General features: G+C 44.2%; 1 protein-coding gene across 2 annotated transcripts in view; it reads left to right on the forward strand.

Moving 5' to 3' along the window:
* The window catches only part of BRINP2 (BMP/retinoic acid inducible neural specific 2), a 380,544-nt gene that overhangs the window by 24,025 nt on the left and 334,811 nt on the right, over positions 1-21,708 (forward strand). For both annotated transcript variants that reach the window (XM_077277295.1, XM_077277294.1), the window contains exon 2: positions 2,803-3,098. In XM_077277295.1, coding sequence (XP_077133410.1) covers positions 2,854-3,098 — 245 coding nt within the window. In that variant the 5' untranslated portion in view covers positions 2,803-2,853. The remainder of the gene's footprint in view (positions 1-2,802; positions 3,099-21,708) is intronic.

Consider the following 21,708-nt stretch of genomic DNA (forward strand, 5'->3'; position numbering starts at 1 on the left):
GGACCCCACGCCATTTTTTCTTTTATTTATTAATTCAATAAATACATGTACTGTAAGCTACACACGCACTGCAATAAGTATCTCACTGACATCTTTCTTACTATGGACAGGTGCTGGCCGGTGAATATTCTCATCAGCCTCGCCTGCTCTCACTGATATCAGCGAGACCAGGCGTAGGATAATGGGACTAGTGCTCTCATCAGGCGACGTCTGTGACCAGCGGTAACCTCTACATGGACGGTCACAGCTGCTGGCTCATATGCTATCATCTGTGTGACAGCGTGGGAACCACAGAACTCTGACCATTAGCAGCGTGAAAGATTACCGCCAGAGTTGGTGCTTCACTGGTACCGTTCTGGTATCTGAACTTTTCTTAATATTCGGCCAAACCCAATGGACCCGAACATCCACAGGTCCGCCCATCACTATTTATTTATAGCAAAAAAAATTCAAACAACATCTACGCTTTAACCTTTATCATTTAAATTAATCTTCACTAGGATACAATTGCCCAGATAATTTTTTTTTAATTAGAATGATTGCTCTCAACCATTGATCATTTGATCGGAGCCTTATCTTGAAAATGGCAGCATGTGAATGTTTAGTAAATAAAGGTCGTTTGGCTTGTCGATCGACAGTTGTTATAGTGTGTTTATGTGTTCTCCTAGAAGAACTTCACATTGCAGAAGAAACAGTTGCGTTATTTCATTAGCTTAGGCTCCAAAAATGCCCACTGACACTAGGAGGTGAATCCAGAATTCAGAATCTCCAAAACAATGCAACCCCAAAAGCAGCACAGAATTCATTGGATTCTTTCTTCCATAAGTTTATTATTATTATTATTATTATTATTATTATTTATTTATTTATATAGCACCATTAATTCCATAGTGCTGTACATGAGAAAGGGGTTACATACAGAGTTATAGATATCATTTACAGTAAACAGGTTTACAGTGACACACTGGTACAGAGGGGAGATCAAGTTTAATACAGAACTTAGAACGTCCCCTTAAAAAACTATTAAAAAAGGTGGAATTCTCTGTTTTGTCTGAGAATAGACGGTTACTTTGCCCGCGATACAGGTCGTGCAGCCAAAGATCTCCATTTGCCACTGCGTAATGCAGGTAGATGGGGTTGAATTGAAAAAAACTAGAGTACATTGACCACGACAGACAAGTTGTAAAACATTGGACTCATATGGATTTTTAATGACTTGCCTGCAGAGTTGCAAACCGTTCAAAAATTCCAGGATAGTCCATAAAAATATAGGACAGTATTGTCGGTCCGTGATTTTTTATTTTTTTTTTTAAAGTCACATCAGCAACCCTGCTTGCCTGACATGATCATTTGCACTTTAAAACCAGCCTAAGAGCTCGTGCACATGGCCGTATTTTCGGTTCGAGTGTGATCTGACAAAACATCAGTGAGGTAGTCTATGAGGCCGTGCACATGTCAGATTTTTTCATCGGACCAAGATGGTCCAAGGAAAAAAAATCTGCATGCCCGAGCTTGATCCAATATTCGGATCGTACTTGGCCATGCAAGTCAATGAGTCCGAGGGTAACATCAGACTGCACTCGGATGACATCTTGGTGTTGTCCGATTTCCACCCACTAACAAAATGGAGATGATGGAGAAATGTTTTTTTTTCATTTTCTGTCATTCGAGAGAATCGGATCACACGATGATCAGCGTTCGATCAGAGCGTTATTAGCCCAATCGGCCCGATTCTCTCGGATGAGAGAATATACGCAAAAAAATGTTGAATAAAATCATTCCCGTACTTTTTTTTAACACCAGACACAGTAAACCTTTTTGTTTCTAATCTGAAAATTCTGATACCTGTACTTTACGTCTAACATTTAGTAATTATTGTGTTTATCAGATACATTACAGCATAGAAAATCACATTTGTTGACTTTTTTTCTCCTCTAAGTACCTTTTCGCATCTACTAATGCCTTTGACCTATTAATGAGATACAACAGGATGAATAAAAACAAAACACTCAATATTCAAAAGTGTTTTTTTAGGAGGTAATAGTATCATGCTGTTTACCTAATACCGGTTTCATTGAGAAGTGCATTACCTATAAGTAAATTGATTTTTCTTGCCCTTGCGGTTTTTATTTTTCACGTAATTGTCTAATTATGTGATATCCAGACAAAGGGATAAGTACAATAATGCTGGATGAAAATAGGATACTTCATAGATGGAATGATAGCCTATTAAGCTTTCACATTTGTAAAGTTCATATTTCCAGGGCATTGTGAAAACCAATGAGAATTACTATAGCAAACCCATAAATATGGCCTCCTACACCAAATCCTTAATTTCACATCGACTAGACCTGTATTCTGATGGAACGGAAATGTAATGAACCCAAAGAGCACAGTAAAATACTTTTCTTTTCTTCTTTTTTGTACCGGGCGCAGTAAGCAATTAAGTGAAAATTTCAATTTAAAGGTGACTGAGTGTTCATAAGAAAGCTAATTATATTAAATTCTCCGGAAAAAAAAAACCCTGGAAATTTCTTCACGCGAACTAGTTTTGTGGCCGCTATCAACAGTTGTCATGGTAACCGTGCTGCTGATTTAATGAGTGTTAATGGCGGGCATTTTAACTTCCCAGGAAAGCAAATTCTGAGCTATTGGTATTGTCAATTTTTGATTACGGAAAGTAAACACAACAGACTGTTGAGTATATAAAGATGGAAATAGGGAGGATGAAGGCTGACTTCTGAGAACCGTGATTTTCGCTCTTCTGATTTTCCTTCTTTTTTTTTTTTTGTTTCCTCACAGGGAGAGAGGGTGTGAGGGGGAGAATGAAGCATTTCGCTGCGTCCGAGAAGCATGAGGTGGCACCCGTACACCCGCTCTGACTGGGCATGGCTGGTGCTGACTTGCTTGTCTGTAATGCTGTGTTTGGCAACCGCTACAGCCACACTTTCTAGGCAACATGGCTCGGCCGCTTCATCCGGTCAGGCATCACTGGACTGGTTGCTTAGTAACAGGGGCCCATTCCATGGGGCCCAGCAATACATGGACTTTGCTGAGAGGTACCAACAAGGATATACCACCAGGTACCGCGTTCACAGGTGAGAAATCACTGGGTACTTTCATGGTGGGATGGGATTTTTTCTTTCGTATGTTTACATACTATTGTGTTTAGTCAGCCATGTTATTATTTTATTTTTATATATATTTGTCTGTCTATTTATCTATCTATCTATCTATCAACAGGTGCTTCTCACAAAATTAGAATATCACCAAAAATTTAATTTATTTCCGTTCTTCTATACGAAAAGTGAAACTCATATATGATATAGAGTCCTTACAGAGTGATCTATTTCAAGTGTTTATTTCTGTTAATGTTGATGATTATGGCTTACAGCCAATGAAAATCCAAAAGTCATTATCTCAGTAAATTAGAATAATTAACAAAAAAAAAAACCTGCAAAGATTTCCTAAGCATTTAAAAAGGTCCCTAGACTGTTTCCGTAGGCTCCACAATCATGGGGAAAACTGCTGACTTGACAGATGTCCAGAAGGCAGTCACTGACACACTCCACAACTCCTTGGAGTGTGTGTATATATATATATATATATATATATATACCGTATTTTCTGGTGCATAAGACGACTGGGTGTATAAGACGACCCCCAACTTTTCCATATAAAATATGAAGCTTGGGATATACTCGGGGGTCATCTTATACGCCCAGACATCTTATACAGCATGTGCAGTGCGGATGGTTCCCAGGGTCTGGAGGAGAGGAGACTCTCCTTCAGGCCCTGGGATCCATATTCATGTAAAAAAAAGAATAAAGATAAAAAATATGGGATATACTTACCCCGGCCAGCGGCTCTCAGCGGTGCAAGTGGCGGCCTCCGTTCCTAAGGATGCATTGAGCGAAGGACCTTCGATGATGTCGCGGTCGCATGACTGGTCGCGTGACCGTGACGTCATCGAAGGTTCTTCGCTCAATGCATCCTTAGGAACGGAGGCCGCCACTTGAACCGCTGAGAGCCGCGGGCCATCGGAGGGTAAGTATATCCCATATTTTTTATTTTTATTCTTTTTTTTACATGAATATGGATCCCAGGGCCTGAAGGAGTCTCCTCTCCTCCAGATCCTGGGAACCATACAGGACCGCTCCCTGCACACGCCGCACCCATTGTATAAGACGACCCCCGACTTTTGAGATGATTTTCAGGGGTTAAAAAGTCATCTTATGTGCCGTAAAATACGGTAGTTGTGTGAAAACATGTTTGCCCCCTTCCTGATTTCCTATTCTTCTGCATATTTGCCACTCTTAAATGTTTCAGATCACCAAACAAATTTAAACATTAGACAAAGATACCACAAGTAAAGACAAAATACAGTTTTGAAACGAACGTCTTTATTATTAGGAGAAAAAAAATCCAAACCTACAGGGCACTGTGTGAAAAAGTGATTGCCCCTAAACCTAATAACTGGTTGGGCCACCCTTAGCAGCAACAACTGCAATCAAGCAATTGCTATAACTGGCAGTGAGTCTTTTACAACGCTCTGGAGGAATTTTGGCCCACTCATCTTTGCAGAATTGTTGTAACTCAGCCACATTGGAGGGTTTCTGAGCATGAACCGCCTTTTTAAGATCATGCTACAGGATTTCAAATCGGGTTAAGGTAAATACTTTGATTAGGCCACTCCAAAGTCTTCATTTTGGTTTTCTTAAACCAGGACTTGCTGGTGTGTTTTGGATCATTGTCCTGCTGCATAACCCAAGTGTGCTTCAGCTTGAGGTCACAACAGATGGGTGGACATTCTCCTTCAGGATTTTTTGGTAGACAGCAGAAGCAGAATCCATGGTTCCATTTACCACAGCAAGTCTTCCACATCCTGAAGCAACAAAACAGCCCTAGACCATCACACTACCACCAACATATTTTACTGTTGGTATCATGTTCCTTTTCTGAAACGCTGTGTTACTTCTAAGTCAGATGTAATTGGACATACACCTTCCAAAAAGTTCAACTATTGTCTCGTCAGTCCTCAGAGTATTCTTTCAAAAGTCTTGGGGATCATCAAGATGTTTTCTAGCAAAACTGTGACAAGCCTTTATGTCCTTGTTGCTCAGCAGTGGTTTTTGTCTCGAACCTCTGCCATGCAAGCAGAGACACTGTATAGACACTGAACCTTCTGGGACTGATGAAAGATTTCAGCTCTGAAGCCAGCAGGAACATGAATAGAACATTTTAATATATTTCAAAAGTTGCTCAGTGTGTTCTGTTGTGTAATCCTGTATGTAAATTGTAGAAATGAAAATTGTGCCTTTTTTTACATTTTTAGTATAAATTAAAGCATTATATAAAAAAAGAAAAACTAAATACATACAAAAAGCACCAAAGTGGGGCTGTGGTATCTCATATACCCACTGTATATGTGATAGTGTCTAGTTACCTACTTATATCATTTTTATTTACCAAAGGACTCCTCTAAGGACAAAGGGACATAATAAATAGATTCCTGATTTCTCTTTGGAGACATGGGAGCCCCATCACAATTTTGCTATGACATTTTCGATAAGCCCTTATAAGCAAATCATCTTTAAATGAGTGGATCAGACACTTCAATAAATAAATGAGGGGGATTATCCTTTTAATTAGAATTCTACAGCAGATTCTGCTTATATTAAAACACATATATACAAGATAAATATAGAGATTCAGTTTGCTGACCAAGCGCTTTATCTAAGCACTCTGGTTTGAGACTTATTGGTTCTTCCACTGGTAACCAGCAACAAGAGCAATTGCTCCCCTAGGACCCTCTGAGCTATGGTAGTGGAATGAAGCCCAATATATACCGATCAATTCTGCTATATGTTAGGAATCACTGGTCATGGCTAGAAGTTTAAATCTACATGACTTATGGATGTGGGACGGACCACCACTCCATCTTAAAACAACCATAACTACAGTAAACTTAGACACTGGAATTTATACACAAAAGACATTATTTTGGTCTTAAAATGGCCACAATTTTATTTAAATCACAAGACTAAAACAATCACATTAGGAGTCAGGTGAAGTGCTAGTACATTGGGATTCACAAGTACTGCGATATCTGTTATGACCCCAATGGCGAGGGTCTCAGAGGAACGTGGAAGTCTGCAGAATACAAAAATCCAGCTCATAGGGCAGTGGTAACTGGGTTGACCATATATCTACTCCTAACGCCAACACTAGAAGTAGCCGGGGATCATTCCTACGTTGATTCTAGATGACACGCGCCAGCCGGAGAATCTAGCTACCCCTAGTAGAGGAAAACAAAGACCTTTCTTGCCTCCAGAGAAGGGGACCCCAAAGCTGGATAGAAGCCCCCCACAAATAATGACGGTGAGGTAAGAGGAAATGACAAACACAGAAATGAACCAGGTTTAGCACAGAGAGGCCCGCTTACTGATAGCAGAATAAAGAAAGGTAACTTATATGGTCAACAAAAACCCTATCAAAATCCACACTGGAAATTCAAGAACCCCCGAACCGTCTAACGGTCCGGGGGGAGAACACCAGCCCCCCTAGAGCTTCCAGCAAAGGTCAGGATATAGATTTGGAACAAGCTGGACAAAAATACAAAACCAAAACAAATAGCAAAAAGCAAAAGGCAGACTTAGCTGATATAACTGGAACCAGGATCAGTAGACAAGAGCACAGCAGACTAGCTCTGATAACTACGTTGCCAGGCATTGAACTGAAGGTCCAGGGAGCTTATATAGCAACACCCCTAACTAACGACCCAGGTGCGGATAAAAGGAATGACAGAAAAACCAGAGTCAAAAAACTAGCAACCACTAGAGGGAGCAAAAAGCAAATTCACAACAGTACCCCCCCCTTAGTGAGGGGTCACCGAACCCTCACCACGACCACCAGGGCGATCAGGATGAGCGGCATGAAAGGCACGAACTAAATCGGCCGCATGAACATCAGAGGCGACCACCCAGGAATTATCCTCCTGACCATAGCCCTTCCACTTGACCAGGTACTGAAGCCTCCGCCTGGAGAGGCGAGAATCCAAGATCTTCTCCACCACGTACTCCAACTCGCCCTCAACCAACACCGGAGCAGGAGGCTCAACAGAAGGAACTACAGGCACAATGTACCGCCGCAACAAGGACCTATGAAATACATTGTGAATAGCAAACGACACAGGAAGATCCAGACGAAAAGATACAGGATTAAGGATTTCCAATATCTTGTAAGGCCCAATAAAACGAGGTTTAAATTTGGGAGAGGAGACCTTCATAGGAACAAAGCGGGAAGAAAGCCATACCAAATCCCCAACGCGTAGTCGGGGACCCACACCGCGGCGGCGGTTGGCAAAGCGCTGAGCCTTCTCCTGTGACAACTTCAAGTTGTCCACCACATGATTCCAGATCTGCTGCAACCTATCCACCACAGAATCCACCCCAGGACAATCAGAAGGCTCCACATGACCCGAAGAAAAGCGAGGATGGAAACCAGAGTTGCAGAAAAAAGGTGAAACCAAGGTGGCGGAACTAGCCCGATTATTAAGGGCAAACTCAGCCAACGGCAAGAATGTCACCCAATCGTCCTGATCAGCAGAGACAAAACACCTCAACCTGAAAGGGAAGTGAGACGTCAGGCTGGCACAAAACAGGCGCCGAAGTAAACCGGCGTTTCAACTCCTGGAAAGCCTCCACGGCAGCAGGAGCCCAGTTAGCTACATCGGAGCCCTTCTTGGTCATATCCGTCAAAGGTTTCACAATGCTAGAAAAATTAGCGATAAAACGACGGTAGAAGTTAGCGAAGCCCAAGAACTTCTGAAGACTCTTAACTGACGAGGGCTGAGTCCAATCAAGAATAGCTCGGACCTTGACTGGGTCCATCTCCACAGCAGAAGGGGAAAAAATGAACCCCAAAAAGGGAACCTTCTGTACACCAAAGAGACACTTTGAGCCCTTGACAAACAAAGAATTTTCACGCAAAATTTTAAAGACCAACCTGACCTGCTCCACATGCGAATCCCAATTATCAGAAAAAAACAAAATATCATCCAGATAAACAATCAAAAATTTATCCAGATACTTCCGGAAAATGTCATGCATAAAGGACTGAAAAACTGAAGGCGCATTGGAGAGCCCAAAAGGCATCACCAAGTACTCAAAATGACCTTCGGGCGTATTGAATGCGGTTTTCCATTCATCACCTTGCTTAATGCGCACAAGGTTGTACGCACCACGAAGGTCTATCTTGGTGAACCACTTGGCACCCTTAATCCGGGCAAACAAGTCAGACAACAGCGGTAAAGGATACTGAAATTTGACAGTGATCTTATTTAAAAGCCGATAATCAATACAAGGTCTCAAAGATCCGTCCTTTTTTCCCACAAAAAAGAATCCCGCACCAAGAGGGGAAGAAGACGGACGAATATGTCCTTTCTCCAGAGACTCCTTGATATATGAACGCATAGCGGTATGTTCAGGTACCGACAGATTAAACAGTCTTCCCTTAGGAAATTTACTGCCTGGGATCAAATCTATAGCACAGTCACAGTCCCTATGAGGAGGCAGTGCACTGGACTCAGACTCACTGAAGACATCCTGATAATCAGACAAATACTCCGGAACTTCCGAAGGCGTAGAAGAAGCAATAGACACAGGCAGGGAATCCTCATGAATACCACGACAGCCCCAACTTGAGACTGACATAGCCTTCCAGTCCAGGACTGGATTATGGGTCTGTAACCATGGCAGCCCTAAAACGACCAAATCATGCATTTTATGTAAAACCAGGAAACGTATCACCTCGCGGTGTTCAGGAGTCATGCACATGGTAACCTGTGTCCAATACTGCGGTTTATTTGCTGCCAATGGTGTAGCATCAATACCCCTAAGAGGAATAGGATTTTCTAATGGTTCAAGAGTAAAACCACAGCGCTTAGCAAATGAGAGATCCATGAGACTCAGGGCAGCACCTGAATCTACAAACGCCATGACAGGATAAGATGACAGTGAGCAAATCAAAGTTACAGACAGAATAAATTTAGGTTGCAAATTACCAACGGTGACAGGACTAACAACCTTAGCTATACGTTTAGAGCATGCTGAGATAACATGTGTAGAATCACCACAGTAGTAGCACAAGCCATTCCGGCGTCTATGAATTTTCCGCTCATTTCTAGTCAGGATTCTATCACATTGCATTAAATCAGGTGTCTGTTCAGACAACACCATGAGGGAATTTGCGGTTTTTCTATCACATTGCACTGAATTAGGTGTCTGTTCAGACAACACCATGAGGGAATTTGCGGTTTTGCGCTCCCGCAACCGCCGGTCAATTTGAATAGCCAGTGCCATAGTATCATTCAGACCTGTGGGAATGGGAAAACCCACCATAACATTCTTAATGGCTTCAGAAAGGCCATTTCTAAAATTAGCGGCAAGTGCACACTCGTTCCAATGTGTCAGCACGGACCATTTCCGAAATTTTTGGCAATACACTTCAGCCTCGTCCTGCCCCTGAGACATAGCCAGCAAGGCTTTTTCTGCCTGAATCTCAAGATTGGGTTCCTCATAAAGTAAACCGAGCGCCAGAAAAAACGCATCAAGATCAGCCAATGCCTTATCTCCTGGCGCCAGCGAAAAAGCCCAATCCTGAGGGTCGCCCCGTAAGAACGAAATAACAATTTTTACTTGCTGAGCAGAATCTCCAGATGAACAGGGTCTCAGGGACAAAAACAATTTACAATTATTCACGAAATTCCTAAACTTAAACCTGTCTCCGGAAAACAGTTCAGGAATCGGTATTTTAGGTTCTGACCTAGGATTTCTGATAACATAGTCTTGTATGCCCTGCACACGAGTAGCCAGCTGGTCCACACTTGTAATCAAGGTCTGGACATTCATGTCTGCAGCAAGCATAGCCACTCTGAGGTAAAGGGGAAGAAGAAAAAAAAAAAAAAAAACTCAGAATCTTCTTTCTTATAATCCCTCTTCTGCAATGCATTAAACATTTAATACTGGCCTGGCAAACTGTTATGACCCCAATGGCGAGGGTCTCAGAGGAACGTGGAAGTCTGCAGAATACAAAAATCCAGCTCATAGGGCAGTGGTAACTGGGTTGACCATATATCTACTCCTAACGCCAACACTAGAAGTAGCCGGGGATCATTCCTACGTTGATTCTAGATGACACGCGCCAGCCGGAGAATCTAGCTACCCCTAGTAGAGGAAAACAAAGACCTTTCTTGCCTCCAGAGAAGGGGACCCCAAAGCTGGATAGAAGCCCCCCACAAATAATGACGGTGAGGTAAGAGGAAATGACAAACACAGAAATGAACCAGGTTTAGCACAGAGAGGCCCGCTTACTGATAGCAGAATAAAGAAAGGTAACTTATATGGTCAACAAAAACCCTATCAAAATCCACACTGGAAATTCAAGAACCCCCGAACCGTCTAACGGTCCGGGGGGAGAACACCAGCCCCCCTAGAGCTTCCAGCAAAGGTCAGGATATAGATTTGGAACAAGCTGGACAAAAATACAAAACCAAAACAAATAGCAAAAAGCAAAAGGCAGACTTAGCTGATATAACTGGAACCAGGATCAGTAGACAAGAGCACAGCAGACTAGCTCTGATAACTACGTTGCCAGGCATTGAACTGAAGGTCCAGGGAGCTTATATAGCAACACCCCTAACTAACGACCCAGGTGCGGATAAAAGGAATGACAGAAAAACCAGAGTCAAAAAACTAGCAACCACTAGAGGGAGCAAAAAGCAAATTCACAACAGATATCCCCAGCTGTCTGACATACAGCACCAGGACAGACAGCCATAAAGGGGCGGCACGCACTGGTGGCCATTCAAGCAGAGCCAGTAAACTTTCAGGGCACCAATGACCCTATTATCCTCACTCCTGTGCTTAACCACTGTGCCCGCCCCTGATTGACATTACCATTACAACAGCCTTCAGGCTGGACACCAAAACCGAGCCTGTTCACCACCATGAGGTTTTACATCCTCTGTTAGTTAAAATGAGTCCACCTTAACTTGTCTGCAACTTCTACCTGACTCCTAAATCGCAAAGCTGTGACGAGTTCTAAAGTCACATAATGACACTTTAAGCCATTTTTTTTTATAAATCACTTCGGTAAACTTTTAAAGTAAATACCCTGTAAAATAATTAAAGGGACAAACCTTGGCAAAACCTTTGACTCACAAAGAGTCATCCTACAGTGCTCAGAAGAGGAAAAAATCCCATGGAGTAAACCTCTAAGGAACCATGGCTGAAGGATTGCCCTTCCCTTGGGCTTAGAAGGTTAAAGCTAATGTTAACTCTTTATTGCCATGATAAAATTGGACATGGTACAATATATAAATGACTAATGAAACAAATACAATAAATCATTAATCATTATACAAATAATAGTTAAAGAAAGTGTTGTAGGACAGTGATTATAACAGAGTGGGAAGGCGGGTTATGTTTCCTACAGTTCATCCAGTGAGTGAAAGAGGGAGATATACAGAGTTACTTCCTTTATATAAGCCCCACCCTCCTCACAGTGACACACCAGACACAGACATACTGTGCTCCTTCCTCTTAAAGCAGAATCACTCTTGCTTAAAGTCTACACATCTATTCAAACAAAGTTGCAGGCGTTAAAGGTCCACCCCTCCCAAAGTCATGTCCCCCTCTGCTTAGTGCTTTGGGGTTGTCTGTATTAGCACCAATAGTGATTGATTTGGTTAGAGTCAGATGACTGGACCAACCATACTTTATAAGAAAAGTGAACAAGGAAATATTTTACTATAAGATGTACATGCAAATGCAAATGGTTCCATAATGAATTCTCCAATTATCATATTCCTCTGAAAACTTATTTATCTCTATCTGCAACTCCTCAAAAATAGTGCAAATTGTATAAGATTTTCATCAATTGGATTTTTCATTGCTCAAAGAATGATAAATTGTTTTCATCTACTTTTAGGGCTTGTTAGGCTTCTTTTGGGTAGATGTGTCCTCCAATATATCCTAAGCCTCTTCCTTGTATACATTTTCCCCATCCTGGACCCATCCTGGTTTATAAATGTCCATCACCCTGGTATATATGACCTCCAACCTGATACATATGTCTCCCATACTGGGCTCATTCAGTTATATATGCTCCCCATCCTGGGCTCCTTCCTAGTCGTATGTCTCCCATTCTGGGCCCAGTGCAGTAGCGCCGGAGACTCAGCACCGGACCCGGAAAGGGAGAGTGAAGTGCAGTTTTACAAGGAAACTTTTTCAAAGTTGAAGTGCAGATCCCCTTACAAATACTCTCATCTGGGTCATCTAGATGTTGCTGTGATATGCTGTGTATGTCAATTATGGCCAATGTGTGTACTATTCTTTTTGAGAAATTTGCAAAATAAACAGAAAAGTACTTAACCATGTGTGAGTAACAGGAGGTCAAAATAAAAAAGGGGTTAGCTGACAAGCTTGTCGCAACATAGACAGGTCTCAATAGTGTTACTGTATACAGCAAAGAACAGCGAAAGTCAGAAATCACTGAGCAGCGCTCACTGAGATCAGCCTGTCGGAAATTTTCTAGATTTGGACTAGTGAATCATGCGCTGCATTCTGATAAGCAGTGGATATCAGACAGCATGAAAGTGAAGCTGTGTGTGCAGGAACAGAGTATTTACAGAATTGTACGCATGGAGGATTTGCAGCTGCAGAGATGGGGAAAGGGCAGAGAAGCAGTATACAATGAAAGACTGAAATTAGGGAACTGGCAATGACATGGACAGGAACTGCAATTAACAGAGCGGTACAGACACATCCACTGCTCAGTGCACACATAGGATTGGGAGAAAATGTTAAAGTGTATAAGGAGCTGGTAACTACAGATCATTGCACATAGATTGCTGATGTGCTGGAATCAGTGCATAGATCATTGCACCTAAGGAAGTGATAGACTCAGATCAGTGGACAAATTGCTGATAGTCACAGATCAGTCCACCCAAGGAGGTGATCTTCACAGCATACCAAAAGAAGATAGGGAGGCACATAGAGAGGTGATAGTCACAGATCAGGGTTCATAGAGAGGTGATAGTAAGAAATAAGTGCTCATAGAGGGGATGATAATCAGAGATCAGTGCTCATAGGGAGGTGAAAATCAAAGATCAGTGCTCATAGAGAGGTGATAGTCAGATATCAGTGCTCACAGGGAGGTGATAGTCAGAGATCAGTACTCATAAGGAGGTGGTAGTCAAAGATCAGTGCTTATAGGGAGGAGATAGTCAGAGATCAGTGCTCATAGGGAGATAATAGTCAGAGATCAGTGCTCACAGGGAGGTGATAGTCAGAGATCAGTGCTCATAGGGAGATGATAGTCAGAGATCAGTGCTCACAGGGAGGTGATAGTCAGAGATCAGTGCTCACAGGGAGGTGATAGTCAGAGATCAGTGCTCATAGGGAGGTGATAGTCAGAGATCAGTACTAATAGGGGGTGACAGTCAGAGATCAGTACTCATAGGGAGGTGATAGTCAGAGATCAGTACTAATAGGGGGTGATAGTCAGAGATCAGTACTCATAGGGAGGTGATAGTCAGAGATCAGTACTAATAGGGGGTGATAGTCAGAGATCAGTGCTCACAGGGAGGGGATAGTCAGAGATCAGTGCTCATAGGGAGGAGATAGTCAGAGATCAGTACTAATAGGGGGTGATAGTCAGAGATCAGTACTCATAGGGAGGTGATAGTCAGAGATCAGTACTAATAGGGGGTGACAGTCAGAGATCAGTGCTCATAGGGAGGTGATAGTCAGAGATCAGTACTAATAGGGGGTGATAGTCAGAGATCAGTACTCATAGGGAGGTGATAGTCAGAGATCAGTACTAATAGGGGGTGATAGTCAGAGATCAGTGCTCACAGGGAGGGGATAGTCAGAGATCAGTGCTCATAGGGAGGAGATAGTCAGAGATCAGTACTCATAGGGACAGGGCCGGACTGGGACTAAAATTCAGCCCTGGCATTTGAAGTTACACAGGCCCACTTGTCACATGGTGACTGTATAATATCTTTGTACACTTGTAGGCAGGGCCGGTTTTAGGCAAAGTGGGGCCCTAGGCAAAGTTTAAAATGGGTCCCCAAATGCTAACATATTGCACATCACACAGAAGCCTTTCTGTTGTATTTACGTGCGCTGAGTTCAGGCCGCTAAACGAGTTTGATCGACAATACTGAAGTTGTTCAACGCTTGTTTCCCGGCCTCTTTCCACCAGCTGAGGAATAATGATGAGACAGAACGATCACTAATAGATCACCATACAGTATCATGTTTTCAGCAGCACATCTACAGTTTACACTGGCAATGTGCTGCTGACAACAAGGCTTTTTGTTCCAGCAAAAACAATCCGAATATGCAGCATTTTACTTGTTTAGTAAAATACACCCCATAGTCCTCCATATATTATAATGTGCTCCATAGTCCTCCATATAGTATAATACACTCCCTATAGTCCAACATATATTAAAATACACTGCTCAGTCCTCCACATAGTATAATACACTCCTCATAGTCCTCCATATAGCATAATACAATCCTCATAGTCCTCCATATAGCATAATACAATCCTCATAGTGCTCCATATAGTATAATGCACCGCCACAGTCATCCATGTAGTACAATTCACTTCCCATAGTATAATGCACCCCATAGTTCTTCATATAGTATAACGTATTCCCCATAGTCCTCGATACAGTATAATGCAGCCCACATATAGTATAATGCAGCCACCCCAGAGTATAATGCAGCCACCCCAGAGTATAATGCAGCCACCCCACAGAGTATAATGCAGCCACCCCAGAGTATGTAACCCCCATAGAATATAATACAGCCCACCTCCCCATAATATATAATGTAGCCCCCCATAGAATATAATGCAGCCCCCCATAGTATATAATGCAGCCTCCCCCATAGAATATAATATACCCCCACAATAGTATATAACACAGCCACATAGTACATAACATGGCCTCCCCCATATAATATAATATACTCCCCATAGTATATAGCAAAGCCCGCATATTATATAGCACAAACCGCATAGTATACAGCACAGCCTGCATACTATAGCACAGCTCGCGTAGTAGATAACACAGCCCACACAGCAGTATTCAGCACAGACCACACAGTAGTATACAGCACAGACCACACAGTAGTATACAGCACAGCCCACGTAGAAGTATACAGCACAGTCCACACAGTAGTATACAGCACAGCCCACAGAGTAATATATACAGCACAGCCCACAAAGTAATATATACAGCACAGCCCACAAAGTAATATATACAGCACAGCCCACAGAGAACTATATACAGCACAGCCCACAGAGAACTATATACAGCACAGCCCACAGAGAACTATATAAAGCACAGCCCAGAGTAATATATACAGCACAGCCCAGAGTACTATATAAAGCACAGCCCAGAGAGTACTATATACAGCACAACCCAGAGAGTACTATATACAGCACAGCCCAGAGAGTACTATATACAGCACAGCCCACAGAGTACTATATACAGCACAGCCCACAGAGTACTATACACAGCACAGCCCACAGAGTACTATACACAGCACAGCCCACAGAGTACTATATACAGCACAGCCCACAGAGTACTATATACAGCACAGCCCACAGAGTACTATATACAGCACAGCCCACAGAGAACTATATACAGCACACAGTAGTATACAGCACAGAGCACAGCCCACAGAGAACTATATACAGCCCACAGTAGTATACAGCACAGAGCACAGCCCACAGAGAGCTATATACAGCCCACAGTAGTATACAGCACAGAGCACAGCCCACAGAGAACTATATACAGCCCACAGCAGTATACAGCACAGAGCACAGCCCACAGAGAACTATATACAGCCCACAGCAGTATACAGCACAGAGCACAGCCCACAGAGAACTATATATAGCACAGAGCACACAGTAGTATACAGCACAGAGCACAGCCCACAGAGAGCTATATACAGCCCACAGCAGTATACAGCACAGAGCACAGCCCACAGAGAACTATATACAGCCCACAGTAGTATACAGCACAGAGCACAGCCCACAGAGAACTATATACAGCCCACAGCAGCATACAGCACAGAGCACAGCCCACAGAGAACTATATACAGCACAGAGCAGTATACAGCACAGAGCACAGCCCACAGAGAACTATATACAGCACAGAGCAGTATACAGCACAGAGCACAGCCCACAGAGAACTATATACAGCCCACAGCAGTATACAGCACAGAGCACAGCCCACAGAGAACTATATACAGCCCACAGCAGTATACAGCACAGAGCACAGCCCACAGAGAACTATATACAGCCCACAGCAGTATACAGCACAGAGCACAGCCCACAGAGAACTATATACAGCCCACAGCAGTATACAGCACAGAGCACAGCCCACAGAGAACTATATACAGCCCACAGCAGTATACAGCACAGAGCACAGCCCACAGAGAACTATATATAGCACAGAGCACACAGTAGTATACAGCACAGAGCACAGCCCACAGAGAGCTATAAACAGCCCACAGCAGTATACAGCACAGAGCACAGCCCACAGAGAACTATATACAGCCCACAGTAGTATACAGCACAGAGCACAGCCCACAGAGAACTATATACAGCCCACAGTAGTATACAGCACAGAGCACAGCCCACAGAGAACTATATACAGCCCACAGCAGTACACAGCACAGAGCACAGCCCACAGAGAACTATATACAGCCCACAGTAGTATACAGCACAGAGCACAGCCCACAGAGAACTATATACAGCCCACAGTAGTATACAGCACAGAGCACAGCCCACAGAGAGCTATATACAGCCCACAGTAGTATACAGCACAGAGCACAGCCCACAGAGAACTATATACAGCCCACAGCAGTATACAGCACAGAGCACAGCCCACAGAGAACTATATACAGCCCACAGCAGTATACAGCACAGAGCACAGCCCACAGAGAACTATATACAGCCCACATCTCTTCTCTTCCTCCCCTCACCTCCTCCGAGAATGGCCCCACAGTCCAGAAAAAAAAAAAACTCTCCTCACCTCTCCTCGTGCCCAGCGTTGCTTCCTGGTTCCTGCTCCTGTCTCAGCAGCGTGCAGTCTGCCCGGGACATCATCGCGCACCCGCAGTGTCAGAGGCAGAGCGGGGAATGATGGGAGAGGAGCGTCTGTAGACGCTCTCTCCTCCATCATTGCATTCAACTGTACCGGCGTCTATACGCCGGTATAGTTGAATGCGACGGCGGGGGCGGCGGATTGAGCGGCCCACCACTGGCACCGGCCCTTCTGGCATTTGCCAGAAGTGCCCTATGGCCAGTCCGGCCCTGCATAGGGAGGTGATAGTCAGAGATCAGTACTAATAGGGGGTGATAGTCAGAGATCAGTGCTCACAGGGAGGGGATAGTCAGAGATCAGTGCTCATAGGGAGGAGATAGTCAGAGATCAGTTCTCACAGGGAGGTGATAGTCAGAGATCAGTGCTTATAGGGTGGAGATAGTCAGAGATCAGTGCTCATAGGGTGGAGATAGTCAGAGATCAGTGCTCATAGGGAGATGATAGTCAGAGATCAGTGCTCACAGGGAGGTGATAGTCAGAGATCAGTACTAATAGGGGGTGATAGTCAGAGATCAGTACTCATAGGGAGGTCATAGTCAGGGATCAGTGCTCATAGGGAGGTGATAGTCAGAGATCAGTGCTCATAGGGAGGAGATAGTCAGAGATCAGTTCTCACAGGGAGGTGATAGTCAGAGATCAGTGCTTATAGGGTGGAGATAGTCAGAGATCAGTGCTCATAGGGTGGAGATAGTCAGAGATCAGTGCTCATAGGGAGATGATAGTCAGAGATCAGTGCTCACAGGGAGGTGATAGTCAGAGATCAGTACTAATAGGGGGTGATAGTCAGAGATCAGTACTCATAGGGAGGTCATAGTCAGGGATCAGTGCTCATAGGGAGGTGATAGTCAGAGATCAGTGCTCATAGGGTGGAGATAGTCAGAGATCAGTGCTCATAGGGAGGTGATAGTCAGAGATCAGTGCTCATAGGGTGGAGATAGTCAGAGATCAGTGCTCATAGGGAGGAGATAGTCAGAGATCAGTTCTCACAGGGAGGTGATAGTCAGAGATCAGTGCTCATAGGGAGGTGATAGTCAGAGATCAGTGCTAATAGGGGATGATAGTCAGAGATCAGTGCTCATAGGGAGGTGATAGTCAAAGATCAGTGCTCATAGGGAGGAGATAGTCAGAGATCAGTGCTCATAGGGAGGTGAAAATCAAAGATCAGTGCTCATAGGGAGGTGATAGTCAGAGATCAGTGCTCATAGGGAGGTGATAGTCAGAGATCAGTGCTCATAGGGAGGAGATAGTCAGAGATCAGTGCTCATAGGGAGGAGATAGTCAGAGATCAGTGCTAATAGGGGGGGTGATAGTCAGAGATCAGTGCTCATATGGAGGTGGTAGTCAGAGATCAGTGCTCATAGGAGGGTGATAGTCAGAGATCAGTGCTCATAGGGAGGTGATAGTCAGAGGTCAGTGCTCATAGGGAGGTGATAGTCAAAGATCAGTGCTTATAGGGAGGTGATAGTCTGAGATCAGTGCTCATAGGGAGGTGATAGTCAGAGATCAGTGCTCATAAGGGGATGATAGTCAGAGATCAGTGCTCATAAGGGGGTGATAGTCAGAGGTCAGTGCTCATAGGGAGGTGATAGTCACAGATCAGTGCTTATAGGGGGGTGATAGTCACAGATCAGTGCTCATAGGGAGGTGATAGTCAAAGATCAGTGCTCATAGGGAGGAGATAGTCACAGATCAGTGCTCATAGGAGGGTGATAGTCAAAGATCAGTGCTCATAGGGAGGAGATAGTCAGAGATCAGTGCTCATAGGGAGGTGATAGTCAGAGATCAGTGCTCATAGGGAGGAGATAGTCAGAGATCAGTGCTTATAGGGAGGTGATAGTCAGAGATCAGTGCTCATAGGGAGGAGATAGTCAGAGATCAGTGCTAATAGGGGGGGTGATGGTCAGAGATCAGTGCTCATAGGGAGGTGATAGTCAGAGATCAGTGCTCATAGGGAGGAGATAGTCAGAGATCAGTGCTAATAGGGGGGGTGATGGTCAGAGATCAGTGCTCATAGGGAGGTGATAGTCAGAGATCAGTGCTCATAGGGTGGAAATAGTCAGAGATCAGTGCTCATAGGGAGGAGATAGTCAGAGATCAGTGCTAATAGGGGGGGTGATGGTCAGAGATCAGTGCTCTTAGGGAGGAGATAGTCAGAGATCAGTGCTCATAGGGGGGTGATAGTCAGAGGTCAGTGCTTATAGGGTGGTAATAGTTAGAGATCAGTGCTCATAGGGAAGTGATAGTCAGAGATCAGTGCTCATTAGTGTTGAGCGATACTGTCCGATACTTGAAAGTATCGGTATCGGAAAGTATCGGCCGATACCGGCAAAGTATCGGATCTAATCCGATACCGATACCCGATACCAATACAAGTCAATGGGACTCAAGTATCGGACGGTATCCCTGATGGTTCCCAGGGTCTGAAGGAGAGGAAACTCTCCTTCAGGCCCTGGGATCCATATTACTGTGTAAAATAAAGAATTAAAATAAAAAATATTGCTATACTCACCTCTCCGACGCAGCCTGCACCTTAACGAGGGATAGTCAGAGATCAGTGCTCATAGGGAGGTGATAGTCAGAGATCAGTGCTCATAGGGAGGTGATAGTCAGAAATCAGTGCTCATAGGGAGGTGATAGTCAGAGATCAGTGCTCATAGGGAGGTGATAGTCAGAGATCAGTGCTCATAGGGAGGTGATAGTCACAGATCAGTGCTTATAGGGGGGTGATAGTCAGAGATCAGTGCTCGCAGGGGGGTGATAGTCAGAGATCAGTGCTAATAGGAGGTGATAGTCAGAGATCAGTGCTGATAGGGAGGTGATAGTCAGAGATCAGTGCTCGCAGGGGGGTGATAGTCAGAGATCAGTGCTAATAAGGGGATGATAGTCAGAGATCAGTGCTCATAAGGGGGTGATAGTCAGAGGTCAGTGCTCATAGGGAGGTGATAGTCACAGATCAGTGCTTATAGGGGGGTGATAGTCAGAGATCAGTGCTTATAGGGGGGTGATAGTCAGAGATCAGTGCTCGCAGGGGGGTGATAGTCAGAGATCAGTGCTAATAAGGGGATGATAGTCAGAGGTCAGTGCTCATAGGGAGGTGATAGTCACAGATCAGTGCTCGCAGGGGGGTGATAGTCAGAGATCAGTGCTAATAGGAGGTGATAGTCAGAGATCAGTGCTCATAGGGAGGTGATAGTCACAGATCAGTGCTTATAGGGGGGTGATAGTCACAGATCAGTGCTCGCAGGGGGGTGATAGTCAGAGATCAGTGCTCGTAGGGGGGGTGATAGTCACAGATCAGTGCTCATAGGGGGGTGATAGTCAGAGATCAGTGCTTATAGGGGGGTGATAGTCAGAGATCAGTGCTCGCAGGGGGGTGATAGTCAGAGATCAGTGCTAATAAGGGGATGATAGTCAGAGGTCAGTGCTCATAGGGAGGTGATAGTCACAGATCAGTGCTCGCAGGGGGGTGATAGTCAGAGATCAGTGCTAATAGGAGGTGATAGTCAGAGATCAGTGCTCATAGGGAGGTGATAGTCACAGATCAGTGCTTATAGGGGGGTGATAGTCACAGATCAGTGCTCGCAGGGGGGTGATAGTCAGAGATCAGTGCTCGTAGGGGGGGTGATAGTCACAGATCAGTGCTCATAGGGGGGTGATAGTCAGAGATCAGTGCTCATGCGACTATAGGGGCTGAACATAAATGTACATCACAATTTTCACATTTACATTTTTAAAATATTTAGAAAACAAGGTATCATTTCCTTTGTACTTGACAAATACTTGCTACTTTGTGTTGGTATATCACCTAAAATCCCAATACAATACATGTAAGTTTGGTGTGATGTGAAAAAATGTGGAAACGTTCACAAGATATGAATACTTTTTCAAGACTCTGCTTATGGATGCCAATTATATGCGGGCAATAATAAAACTCACAAATAGCCCTATATGTAATTACCACCGTTGACATGGAAGCAATAATTGAGTACATTTTGCAGCCAAGACAGCGTGACTGTAAAATTTGCTGCGCCAAACTGCCATCTCGGCTCTGCTACATCGATATACTACATATGTGTATTGTGAAGCGCCTGTAAATCTTGCGCACTTGCTAGCAGCGGTGATTATAGAGAGTGCATACAGCCACCAATCACTCTCTGAACAAGCGGTACTGACACGTTGGTACGTAAAGGGCTCAATAATCACAGAGCTGCGTGCAAACAAATCTTCTAGTCTGAATATTCGCAGCAAAGTAATAGTCACAAAGCAACGCTGCCCACAGCGAGGCTGCAGCTGTAAATGAGAACGTGCAGCGAGCGGTGCACAGAGGGAGCAGATAATCTGATCAGTGCACAAAGGGAGCTCACAGTCCCAGACCAGCGCACAGTGAGCGCATTATCATAGATCAGTGCACACAGGAGCGTTATCCATCAATGGGCGGCCCATGCCAGAGGTCGCACACAGCATGGACAGGGGTATAGGCATTACTCATGGGCATTCATGAGTAGCTCAAGTGC

The sequence above is a fragment of the Ranitomeya variabilis genome, chromosome 8 (assembly GCF_051348905.1).
Source record: "Ranitomeya variabilis isolate aRanVar5 chromosome 8, aRanVar5.hap1, whole genome shotgun sequence".
NCBI classification, from domain to species: Eukaryota; Metazoa; Chordata; class Amphibia; order Anura; family Dendrobatidae; genus Ranitomeya; species Ranitomeya variabilis.